Genomic DNA, 13,794 nt, shown 5'->3' with positions numbered 1-13,794 from the left:
GTAATTAAATAATCAATTTATTGCCATCTTTTTCTGACCTCAGTCCCGGCGAGCGGAACAGAAAAGTTTGATGTATATTGATGATCACAGAGTCATGTTAAAATATCTGTTTCCTTTAAATGAAGTTGTGGTGGATTTTTATGATAATCTAAAATCTCTCTCTTCTGGATACGCGAGGTAAGTCCTGCAGCCACTAATCTGATGTCGCCAGTCTGCTGCATGATTCAGACATTGCATAGTAAAGGGGGCATGGCCTGGAATATGTCATTTTATTTTTGTTTGCACACTAAAGTGTTACATTGAAAGATAATTTGATTTAAGGTTTCAGACTGTTTTATAGTTTCATCAACTGTTTACATATCAACTACAAATACTTTAATGCCTAACCAAATTGATAGATCTATCATTATGTAGAATGATTCCTTCTTTTGTGCAGGGCTGCTTTAAGACACTGGCACTGCTAGGGTACATATCACATTAGTGGTGCTTGGGCTAAAGCAGTGGTTCCCAAACTCTGTCCTCAAGACACCCTAACAGTCCAGATTTTAAGGATATCCATGGGTGACTTAGGGCCTGATTAAGAGACGTACACTAATGCCACCGCAGTTTGTACGCAGGAGCTGTGCGAAAATATGCAAATGTTGTAAATTCCTAGATTTGTATAGACACCCACCAGTGCCTTCACAAATCCCAGCATCTGTGTGCAAAGACACAACAAGAGTCTCAGATCCTTCGATAATTGGCTCTCTGAGTAACCCTATTGCCCCTGAGTAACCCCTATGGTCCCACATGTCCCTATAACTTAGGCTGGGTACACACTGGACGATGTATGTACCCAGCGACAGACCCGAAGCGGGTACTGGCATTGGCAAGTGCATACACATATATATCGTTGAAAGATATCATTATCGTTCATAAATATCATCCAGTGTGCACGAGGCTTTAGAATGTTAGGGTGGGAACCCTAGGATAAAGTAAAGTGGGCATTGCATCTACATACAGTAGATGCATCCATTTTGTTATCTGAGCCAATAAGGTATTTTGTTATATGATGTAGTAAAACTTGTCATCTTGAAGAGAGAGGAAAAACAAAATGTATGTTTGTTAGCAGTTATGTTATATCCCATATTGAAATGGAGTATGCAGATTGATAATATCTAATATCTCCTTTCTTATATGTTTCTCCTTCATCCACTAGGGGGTGTTGGAGCGTAGACAATAGGGTATAGACGGTGGTAGAGTAGAGCCTGGCACTTTAATTTAGAAGTGTGACTGGCTCCTCCTCCTCTATGCCCCATCAGCCCCAGTTTACAAATTGTGCCCAAGAGAGCCGGTGCACAGTGGGCTTTCTCAGCCCGTTAGTATTTTATTTTTCCTGTGAGGACATGCAGACTGCTTGCTGTGGCAGTCTGCCTGCTATGTTGGGATAGGCCCCTGCACAATGATGACACACTAATTTGTGAAGCATAGTCGTGGTTGGCCTGCGCTCAGTCTGTTTGCTATTAGCGCAGAAGTTGGCTATATGATAGGTTGTTACTTCACGGCACGTGTACAAACATAAAAAATTACAGATAGTACGTGTGACCTTATAAAATATTCTGTCAGTACGAGAAGCATGCAATTTTGTGAAGCGTCACATATAATCAGCGTGTTGTACAGTGCGCCCCACATGCACAGTATTTTCACTGAATCATAGCTCCCTAAGTCTGGTATTTCTGAAGGGGCTGGGGGCGGTTTTCCTAAGGTGTACGCTCAAAACTCCTGCCATTTTCTACTGCTGCAGTATTGGCATATCCTTAGTAAGGTTAGCAATTATTGCTACTAGCCCCGGGCTAATTCTTGCCTCAAGCTTTAGACTATATAGCTCACTTTTAGGGGACAGTACTTCTCCTATAAGTGTGTGGATTATGTTACACACTTCTGCAACTCACATATAGTATGTGTCGTGTGTATATGTGTGTGTGTGTGTGTGTGTGTGCAGGTTGAGTCTCCTATATCCAAAATGCTTGGGACCAGGGGTATTTTGGATAACGGAATATTCCGTATTTTGGAATAATTGCATATCATAATGAAATATCTTGGGAATGGGACCACAATATACACACAGAATGCATATATGTGTTATATGCACCTTATACACATAGCCTGCAGCTCATTTTATACAATATTTTCAATAATTTTGTGGCTCAAGCAAAGTTTGTGTACATACATGAAATAATTTTATGTTTCATTTACACCCTATACACACAGCCTGAAGGTAATTTTATACCATATTTTTAATAATTTGTGCCTTAGACAAAGTTTGTGTACATTGAACCATCAAAAATCAAAGGTTTTATTATCTCAGTCATGCCAAAATTATTCCGTAATTCGGAATATTTGGATATGGGAGACTCAACCTGTGTGTGTGTGTGTATATATATATATATATATAACAATGCAATGGCTATGGCGCCAGCCAATAACAGTATATTAATAAAATATGTACATTTAATAAAAATATGAGTGATTTCAATGCAACAATATATATAACAGGACGCTCTACCAAGGGGTGTCAGCTAAATACCAGTGAGAAGGATTAGGGCGTGAATCCTAGATAAGAATAGGGAAATAGTGAAAGATACAGCAACAGGCGTCTCTAATAATGAAAGTACAAGTGCACTAAATATATAAAAATAAAAACAATTTATACAGACATAGTGGTACAGACATAGTGGCACAGACATAGTGGCACAGACACAGTGGCACAGACATAGTGGTACAGACAAACAATAAGAAGACAATATGAACGCACAGAATAATAAACAAATATGAAATTGATCCTTTAAAAGTGTCTAACTGTTTCAGAGTTTAGTTAAAAGGACCTTATTAAAATGAAAGAGCAGTAAAAGAAAACTTATTAGCCATGTGCTTATTTAAAAATGCTATGCATAAAAAGTCTCAGCACCGTGATGTTAAATAAAGTGCAAACAGTCAATAGTATATATTGCACAACCCCAATAGTATCTACTAAAAGCAAATATATGCGGAGAATCAGGTTTATTGGCATTAAACTGTAGTTGGCACATTCTTGACCATTCCTCTAGTCTACCTAGATAATCAATCGTTTGTTTTTCCCCTCCTGGTGTGTGTACTCTGTTGCATACCATTTTGTGTCATCTGCAAAAAGGCATAGTTTCCCTTCAATACCATTTGCAACGTCACAAATAAAGATATTAAAGAGCACTGGTCCAAGTACAGATCCCTGAGGTACTCCACTGGTAACATTTCCCTCTTGAGACTGCACTCCATTTACTACAACTCTCTGTTTCCTATCCTGCAGCCATGATCTTATCCATTCAACTATCTCTGTATCCAATCCCATGCTTTCCAGTTTATGTAACAGTCTGCAATGTGGAACAGTGTCAAAAGCCTTACTAAAGTCTAGATAAGCTATATCTATGGTCCCCCTTTATCTTTTTCCTTAGTCACCCAGTCAAAAAGGCAATAAGATTTGTTTGACATGATCTTCCCCCAGTAAATCCATGCTGTTTGGGATCCTGCAAATTGCTGGATTTGAGATAATCTATGACTTTCTTTTAAGAGTGTTTCCATCAATTTCCCTACTACTGATGTAAGGTTCACTGGTCGGTAGTTGCTTGCCTCTTCCTTATTCCACTTTGTGCAGTGGGACTATATTTGCTCTTTTCCAGTCCTCTGGAATTACTCCAGTAGCTAGTGACTGGTTGAATAATTCTGTTAATGGTGTTACCAGCACCCCTTTAAGCTCTTTTAGTATCCTTTGATGTATCCCATCTGGCCCCATTCATTTATACACTTTCAGTTTTCAGAGTTCTGTTAGGATCGTCTCCTCTGTAAATGTGCTTGTTTCTACCTCATTTTACTGATCACATCTGCAACTTAACTGCGGCCCCTTGCCCTCTCTCTCAGTAGTGAATACTGAACAAAAATAATTATTAAGATGTTCAGCTATTACATTGTCTCCCTCAACAAGACTCCCTCTTTCTGTCTTTAGTCTTTTTATTCCACCTTTTGTTTTTCTCCTTTCACTTATATACTTAAAAAAAAAAGTTCTAAGAAGATCTTGTGTAGTACTGTCCCCGTCAGTTAATGTCTGAAACGCCCCTTTTTGGGGGGGCCATTATTATAATTATTTACAACTGCAGTGATTTAGCTCCAGTGGCGCACTTGGTCAGCGCCCGGTACTTATATGCAGTATTCTAATATATAAGCATGCTGATCTCCTGGTGCAGGAGTCGGACAGTACACTTACTCCGTTGGTATTTGTGTATACATATATTGGTATTATTCCCAATCTTCCTATAAATATTTCATAATAATCAGGAAAACCTGTTTAAAACCCTAACTGGGGTTATGGGGACTACTGGTATATTCCTTCTTTGATTGGGAACACTAACTCAGTATAAATTCCGGTATTCCATAATATTACAAGAAAAATGTTGGTGTTGCACTTATAAATGACCAATTCAAATATTATAAATTCCATAATATTGACTTGTTGCAGATTGAACGAAGCTAACTCGCCAAGATAAGTCTCTAAAGCAATGGCCCCTATGTAGATTCCTATCAGAACATATAGAATACAGGTTTTATTCCATACTCAGGGCTTAATTGGTTAAATTACTACAGTCTGCAGTTACAGCTACTACATCTGTAGACCTGAGGGCCACCCGCCATGAAGTTAGGCAGGGTCACGCCTGGGTTGTATTATATTGGTAGGCAGTTCCCTGCTGTTCATATATATTGTTTGTTTTCTATGTTCCTCTCCTTGTGACCTCTATAAATGTCAAGGGTCACTGGTGGAGATCCATTGTCAAATATGTGATATTTCTATGTGTACCTTCACCAGTACAGGGTCTTAGTTAATATCTTACGCTATCCTGTGATTTTGCCTCTTTAGCTAATAAGCACTTCACCAATATAAGTGTTAATGTAATGATAGTTACACTATGTTCTCGTGAGTAAGGCCAGTTTAGGAGGTACTGTAACGCTTGGCCTCTATCTTTCGTACATACAGTGCCTTGCAAAAGTATTCACTCCCCCTTTGCATTTTTCATGTTTTGTTGCCTCACAACTTGGAATTAAAATGGATTGTTTGAAGGGTATATGTTCGGGAAGCCGGCGGACGCAATGCCGACCACCGGCTTCCCGACTGCTTAATCTCGGCGAGGGTTAAATGACAGGCGTCTAAATCTAGACGTCTGTCATTTTACCGACGCTGGGAGACCAGCGCACGGCATCCCGATCAAAGGGATGCCGAGCGCGCGGAGGGGGGGGGGGGAGAGAGTTAGTTAGGTCTAGGGCTCCTGGGGGGGGACTTGGGGTTAGGCACTCCCCCGGGAGGTTAGGGTCAGGGGAGGGGGGGGGTTAGGCACCCCCCCGGGGGACTTAAATTTAGGCGGCGGGGAAGGGGGGGTTAGGTTTAGGCACCCTAAAGGAGGGTTGGGGGTAGAATTAGGTTAATTTATACTTACCTTTAGGACGATTGGGATTCCTCCTCTGTCGGGCTGCCGGGATTTGAACCGCCGGCCGTGTGGCCAGCGGTAAATCCTACCGAATGCGTTTGAAGGTGTGCATCATTTCATTCACAGAACATGCCTACAACTATGAAGTTGTGGTTTTTTTTATATTGTGACTTAAACAACATTTAGGACAACATACAGTAACATAAAACTTCAGCGTGCATAACTATTCACCCCCCTTAAGTCAGTACTTTGTCGAGTCACCTTTTGCGGCAATTACAGCTGCAAGTCACTTTGGATAAGTCTCTATGAGCTTGCCTCATCTTGCCCCTGGGATTTTTGCCCATTCCTCAAGGCAAAACTGCTGCAGCTCCTTCATGTTGGATGGTTTCCGCTTGTGAAGAGCAATCTTCAAGTCTGACCACAGATTCTCAACAGGGCTTTGACTAGGCCATTCCAACACATGTAAATGTTTCCCCTTAAACCACTGGAGTGTTGCTTTAGCAGTATGCTTCAGGTCAATGTCCTGCTGGAAGGTGAACCTCCATCCCAGTCTCAAATCACAGGCAGACTGAAACAGGTTTTGCTCAAGAATATCTCTGTATTTAGCACCATCCATCTTTCCCTCGACTCGAATCAGTTTCCCAGTCGCAGCTGCTGAAAAACATCCCCAGAGCATGATGCTGCCACCACCATGTTTCACTGTGAGGATGGTGTTCTTGGGGTGATGGGATGTGCTGGGTTTGTGCCAGACATAGCGTTTTCCTTGGAGGTCGAAGAGTTACATTTTAGTCTCATCTGACCAGAGCACCTTCCTCCATACATTTGGGGAGTCGCTCACATGCCTTTTGGCAAACTCAAATCGTGTCGTCTTATTTTTATCACTAAGTAATGGCTTTTTTCTAGCCACTCTTCCATAAAGCCCAGCTCTATGGAGTGTGCGGCTTATTGTGGTCACATGCACAGACACACCAGTCTCTGCTGTGGAACGCCGCAGCTCCTTCAGGGTTACCTTTGGTCTCTGTGCTGCCTCTCTGATGCCCTCCTTGCCCGGTCTGAGTTTTGGTGGGCGGCCCTCGCTTGGCAGGTTTGTTGTGGTACCATGTTCTTTCCATTTGATGATGATCGATTTGATGGTGCTCCGGGGAATCATCAAAGATTTGGATATTTTTTTATAACCCAACCCAGAATTGTACTTCTCAACAACTTTGTCCCTCCTCTTGCTTAGTGGTGTTGCAGCCTCTGGGGTCTTTCAGGAAAGGTGTGTTTATACTGACAGACCATGTGACACTTACATTTCACACAGGTGGATTTCATTTCACTAATTATGTGACTTCTGAAGGTAATTGGTTGCACCAGAACTTTTGAGGGGCTTCTTAGCAAAGGGGGGTGATTGCATATGCACATGCCAATTTTCAGAATTTTATTTATAATGATTCTTTTTTATACAGTCAGGTGCATAAATATTGGGACATTGACAGAATTTTCATATTTTGGCCTCTATTCACCACCACAATGGCTTTGAAATGAAACAAACAAGATGGGCTTTAACTGCAGACTTTCAGATTTAATTTGAGGGTAATTACATCCAAATCAGGTGAACGGTGTAGGAATTACAATGGTTTCTATACGTGCCTCACACTTTTTAAGGGGCCAAAAGTAATGGGACTATCAACTCAAAAGCTATTTCATGGACAGGTGTGGGCTATTCCCTCGTTATTTCATTATCAATTAAGCAGGTAAAAGGTCTGGAGTTGATTCTAGGTGTGACATTTGCATTTGGAATCAGTTGCTGTAGACTCTGAATATGAGATCCAAAGAGCTGTCACTATCAGTGAAGCAAGCCATCATTAGGCTGAAAAATCAAAACAAGCCCATCAGAGAGATAGCAAAAACATTAGGTGTGGCCAAATCAACTGTTTGGAACATTCTAAAAAAGAAAGAACGCACCGGAGAGCTCAGCAACACCAAAAGACACAGAAGACCACGGAAAACACCTGTGGTGGATGACAGAAGAATTATTTCCCTGGTGAAGAAAAACCCCTTCAAAACAGTTGGCCAAATCAAGAACACTCTCCAGGAGGTAGGTGTATATGTGTTAAAGTCAACAATCAAGAGAAGACTTCACAAGAGTGAATATAGAGGGTTCGCCACAAGATGTAAACCACTGGTGAGCCACAAAAACAGGAAGACCAGATTACAGTTTGCCAAACAAATCTAAAAAAGCCATTACAGTTCTGGAACAACATCCTATGGACAGATGAGACAAAGATCAACTTGTACCAGAGTGATGGGAAGAGAAGAGCATGGAGAAGGAAAGGAACTGCTAATGATCCAAAACATACCACCTCATCAGTGAAGCATGGTGCTGGTAGTGTCATGGCATGGGCATGTATGGCTGCCAATGGAACTGGTTCCCTTGTATTTTTTGATGATGTGACTGCTGACAAAAGCAGCAGAATGAATTCTGAAGTGTTTCGGGCAATATTATATGCTCATATTCAGTTAAATGCTTCAGAACTCATTGGACGGTGCTTCACAGTGCAGATGGACAATGACCTGACCTGAAGTGAACACAAAAAAGGGGTGTGTTATGGGCAATACGCAACACTGTTGCATTCTCAAATAATGAGCTGCAGCGACAGAGATCATGTTTAGAGAAAGATCAGAAGGAGACATTGTGTCTGCCATAGGGCATCGTAAGTGTCGGTGCTGCGCCGAGGGTAGAACGTTTGAAAGTGGGCGTCTCAGGACATGCACTGTGTCTCGCACGTTAGTACACAAGGGGAAGGTTAACACTAGCATTTGCATATTATCGCAGCTGAGAATCCAGGACAAATTTCAGCCGCAGATACATTAACGTCCTCCTGTGAATAAGGCTGTGTGTGTGTGTAGGAAGTTTCTACTAATGTGACTAACTTGATTTGTGGTGCTGAGCCTTCGGTGATTCAAGAACTTTGTATTACCTTTGGGTATTTTTTGTGTGGTCTGTTGCTCTCATATTAGAAAGGATAACTGGTACTTACCCCCAAAAAGAATTGAAAAAATATGTGCAAGCCAATAGAATTTCAGTATTTGGATTATTCACATATTAACAACATTTGGCTCATACAAGACACCTTTTTATTCCAGTAAATAAAATAATTTCTACAGTTGTAGTGTCGTCTTCGGTCACGTGTTATATGTTGTTTTGTGTTTTATTAGCTTTGACTATGAAGATGCAGGTTACCAGGTAGCGGATCTGATCAAAATGGACATATTACTGAATGGGCGTGCTGTGGAAGAATTGGTGACTATCGTAAATAGGTAAGCAATGCGGTGAGTAGAGAATTAATGCATATAGTATTTGACCAAGTGACATACAATGTCACTTCGTCTGTCTTGCATGAATATTTTCTTTTTGAGAACTGCACGTCTTGCATCCACAAGAAAGAAAACGCATAAAAAAAATGTCCATCACATGCAAATCGCCATTCCTTTAACAGCACAGTTTGTGTCTCTAATGGACTCATTATCTGTGACCATCACGGTTTACTCATAACCCTTTGTACTTGTAAAACTATAATGTCAGATTAACCTCAGTACAAATAAATAATTTCTATAGCGATCAGCGGGAGAGGCAGGGATAGTCTCCCTCATTGATTTGCAAGTTTGGACTAAAAGGTTCTCAAGATCCTCTTTCCATTCCATGGTCTACGGCAAGTTACTAGTAGATTTAATAGTCCTTTGAAATGGCCATCAAAGCAAGAGTCTTATTATTTAGCTTTTTCAGCTCTATTATTTTGGAATCGCATATTTCATAGTCTAACAAAACCAATGCATAGCCTGTAAGCAATTATGCACATTTCTTAATATTCTAAGGTACAGATGGGAGTGTGCTACTTTTGGATAAATGGCCTGCTCTGGCAACATCAAAGGAAGGTAGATGTGCCTCATCCATTGTATTGCAGTGTTAGCATGGCAAAGTTAAGCAAGACCAACCCGCCTTTACGGCACTGGGTCAAGACTCTGTAGCACCTTTCTCCAAACATAAACATGCTGCATCTGAATACACTTTACTCTAAACTTCAAGGCTTGCTTATGTAGATGTTACTGTTTCCCTGACAATAATCTGTTTAGGTATCTGTATTTAATAGGAAATATAATGTTAAATGGAATATAACGAATATTTTCTTTCTCATTTAGGCAAAAGGCATATGAAGTTGGTAAAGCGATCTGTGAAAAGCTACAAGATGCTATACCAAGACAACTGTTTGAAATAGCTGTTCAGGCAGCTATCGGGAGCAAGATAATAGCCAGAGAAACGTAAGCATTAATGCATCCTATATGTTTCTTAAGGCGCATATCCACTTCACGATATAAATGGACGATTGAACGATTATGACATCATTATACCGTGCAGTGAATATGCCGGCAACGTCCAGCGATGCGCGCTCCCGCTGGTCCTTGTCAGCATCTGTCATCAACCGAACCTACTGTCCAACCTGACGATATCGTCAAGTTGTGCAGGTTCGGGGATGATGGAGGGTGCCTGCACTGAATGACATATCGTTCAGTGTGGGCACAATATCCACTGCACAGAATGATGAACGATTACGATGTTGTTCATTAGTGGTGTAGTGGATATGCGCCTTTACTGTGTATACCATATTTTCTGCTCCCATACATGTGACATCACACAAGTATGTGTGCTTATAAGCAATGTTGTAAATACAGGTGACGGGGTACAGCTATTTTTTTTTAATTCAATACATTTTGATTGGTTTTTATAAGCAGTTACAATCATATGAATATACTAACAGTGCTGAAACATTCTAAAAGCATTATATTGGCAGTTGTTGATTCACAATAAATTGTATTTCACAGAGAAACCTGGACGTGGCCTTCAATTTGTTATAGACAAATATCAATATATAGTATAAAGAAAAAGCATCTTCTAAGAGGATCTAACATAGTCGTTTAGAGTTAATTTCAGTCATTTAAATCACAAAAATATGTACACTTTGAGTCACAGCTAAACATCCTACAAATATAAAGCTATTATATCAGGCAATTGATAATTAACATCAAGATTCAGTAAGCAATCATTAATCACCGAGAGATCCCGAACTGGTATGATCAGCACGTACCGATTCAAGCCATCTAGACCATATCTTAAGAAATTCTCTTTTCTGACTTCCTGGCTATAAATACATATTTTTCATGTGAGACTACTTTATTTACCAGCGATATCCATGCGTTAATGTTCGGCGCCATCCACTCCCTTGCTATGCACACTTTAGCAAGCATGCACATATTATTTATAAATAGTTTAGAGTATTTATCAATAGACTCATCTTCAATGTTAGCTAGAACACAGTACACTGGAGTGAGAATATCTTGTGGTATACCTGTATCTGATTTAATACGACATATCTCTTGCCAGAAAGTATTTATCTTTGGACATTGCCATATGAGATGCCAAAAATCTCCCTCAGTTGAGTTACATTTGGGACATTGTGAGTTTGCCCTACCCCCAATTGCGTGTAATCTAGTGGGTGTCATATAAACTCTATGGAGTATAAATAGCTGTATCTGTTGAAAACGAGCAGACACTGTGGCGTAGCGCGGACTAGTCAAGGCCAGTTGCCATGTCTATGGCATACCTCATCCCTAAACCAAACAGAAACCTCTCCCCCTCTTATTCCACAACTTCTATTAGTCAACTAAGGCAGTGCAATTATACCATTACCCCACTACATACACAATATTAAAAGGGCAAAAAATATAATGGCCCTAAGGCATAACACACATAAGGTCTCCAGGTCTATAAATGCGTACCCAGGACACCATAAAGGAAGACATAAAATTAACTTCCCATTAACAATATGTTTGTACCTTAGCATACAAAATTTAGAATTAGCTAATTATATATATTGTGAATACAAACAAGATTGGTCACGTTCAAGTATTCGTATACATACGGACTTTCAGTAATTGTAGCAATTCAAAATTCACACCAACAGAAAAGAAATATGCAAGGTTCAATCTTGGGCTATCGGGAGCCGCGCCGGTCCAGCCACAGGGCTGCGTCCCGCGGGGTTCCAAAGAATTTTGTTTCTCCGTCAGCTACCACCCTCAATTTGGATGGATAAATCATGGCATATGATATGTTGAGATCTCTCAGGCGCCTTTTTATAGTTGAGAACTGTGCCCTCTCCTTCTGGATCTCTATGGCAAAGTCCGGAAACACGGAAATCCGAGACCCATTCCACTGCAGGGGGCCGCTCTCACGGGCCAGTCGAAGGATAACATCTCGATCTTTGTAGTGAAGAAGCTTCACAATAAGCGTACGAGGCGGAGCCCCCGGTGGCAGAGGCTTAAAGGGAATACGATGGGCTCTCTCCACTGAGAAGTATGATGAAAACGAATCTTTACCAAAAGTATCGGTCAGCCATTTTTCAATAAATTGCTCTGGATTACTGCCCTCTTCTTTCTCCGGCAGTCCCACAAATCTCACATTATTTCTTCTCAACCGACCCTCCATGTCCGAGAGCTTTTTCTGGACCGCTGACATCTGTGCATCTTGGGATCCAACTCTGACACCTAAAGGTGTTATTTGATCTTCTAAGGTGGACGTATGGGTTTCAAGCTCGCCCACTCGTTCTCTGACACATTTGGAGATGATGATGTATTAACGATAGATCCGATTGGACTTTACCAATTTTATCAGAGAGTCTGGTTTCGCATGCCGTGACTGCATCGATAACCCGCTGCATTGCAAGGTGTGAAGGGGTATCTGAATTTGAGGCTGCAGAATCAGCAGGAGAAACAGGCGGGGAATCACTCCCATGATCAGCAGTTTTAGGTTGAGCACCAGAGCCTCTGGCATATTGTACTAACTTTGCAGCCGCGGCTGAATGATGCTGATGCGTTACCATGTTTATATATGCAGATAGTACAGTCCGTGCAAGTATGCACTTTCGCACAGAGAAAACTCAGGGTTTTGGAGATGATTTATATAAAACATCTGCAGGGCTGTGGTGAGAAGACCGATTGTAGGATATTGCAGGACAAGGCGCATTAATAGATCACACAGGATATACTAATATAAGAATGAGCCACTCCGGGTAGCTCACCTGTCACTGGTCTCTCCACAGAGCATATATGGCAGATAGCTCAGTCCCCTGACTTAATGGAAGATGGCGCCAGCTGGTTGCGTGGTCAGGCTAGCAGGCCCTGTAATGGAGGCTCCGCTTCCGCGCCGCCTGTTCGTCTCACCGCTCCCAGCAGAGTCCAGACACCGTGATCAGGCAGCAGGGAGGACGACTTGCCGTCCGGATGTATCATAGAGGGGGCAGCCCGGCAAAAGCGCCGCCGGCGTGTCACGCGGCTAGTCCCGACAGCAGGCCTCAGGATGCGGGCGTCTCGGCAGCACCAGCGCCGCGGCGCCGCAGCGCAGGCTACACACAGGAGGATCTCCTCACCTTCCACCGCCAGCCAGTGTGTATTTGGGTCCCGGGGGAGAGCAGGATATTCAGCCGGATAGTTGAGACCTGGAGAGCACTAAAACTTACGTGCTACTCCATGCGCTCCTAGGCCACGCCCCGCCCCGCCCCCGACGGGGTACAGCTTTATAGCAGATGCTTTTTTTTTTTTTTAAGATTATAAAATCTGCAGTATTTTATTTTATAATCACAGAGCTAAATGGTGTCTATAAAGAATGGTAGTAAGTAAAATGAGAGTTTCCTATGAGGAAATGGTCACTACAGTATGCAATCACAAAATATGTAATAATCTATAATATGTACAGATATGTCCTCACTCGTCTTTGCTGTAGTCGCGCCAAACAGCACTCCTCAGAGTGCCTGGTCTTGCGAGACTAGTATTGTGCGTCCTTTTTTTGCCGAAAATGTGTCTAAGTTGCAAGGCGATGCGACTAGGACGCACCAGGAGACTGTGCTGATTAAATATCAAAGTAATCGGCACAGTCCCCTGGTGCGTCCTAGTCGCATCGCACCTTAGACACATTTTTGGCACAAAAAAAAAAAAATGCTCCCAGCGTTAGCAGAGTTGCACGGGACTTGGTGGCTCACCTCAGGCATATCGAGGCTAGATGACCAAGGACACATCTGCATACATGTCTGAGAATGTGTTGCCAATCCAAATCATTTTAAATAAAGTGAACACATAATAAATAGGTTTTGAGTTGCTTTTCAGTAGTGTGATGTGGATTTCAGAGGCAATTGCTAGATATAGTTTCTCATTCATCAGAGGACACGGGTATACCTTGGACCAGTGTTTTCCAACTTTGGTCCTCAAGGCACACTAA

At 41.7% G+C, this 13,794-nt stretch overlaps 1 protein-coding gene across 2 annotated transcripts in view; it reads left to right on the top strand.

Annotated features, from left to right (window-relative positions):
* GUF1 (GTP binding elongation factor GUF1) overlaps positions 1-13,794 on the top strand; it is a 79,777-nt gene that overhangs the window by 62,909 nt on the left and 3,074 nt on the right. For both annotated transcript variants that reach the window (XM_088450579.1, XM_088450580.1), the window contains exons 14-16: positions 44-177; positions 8,688-8,789; positions 9,669-9,788. In XM_088450579.1, the coding sequence (XP_088306705.1) occupies positions 44-177; positions 8,688-8,789; positions 9,669-9,788 (356 nt within the window). The remainder of the gene's footprint in view (positions 1-43; positions 178-8,687; positions 8,790-9,668; positions 9,789-13,794) is intronic.

Source organism: Taudactylus pleione, unplaced genomic scaffold, assembly GCF_031769625.1.
Source record: "Taudactylus pleione unplaced genomic scaffold, aTauple2 ptg000519l, whole genome shotgun sequence".
Classification (NCBI taxonomy): Eukaryota; Metazoa; Chordata; class Amphibia; order Anura; family Myobatrachidae; genus Taudactylus; species Taudactylus pleione.
The sequence above is the reverse complement of the archived record's forward strand: the minus strand, read 5'-3'. Positions and strand labels throughout refer to the sequence as shown.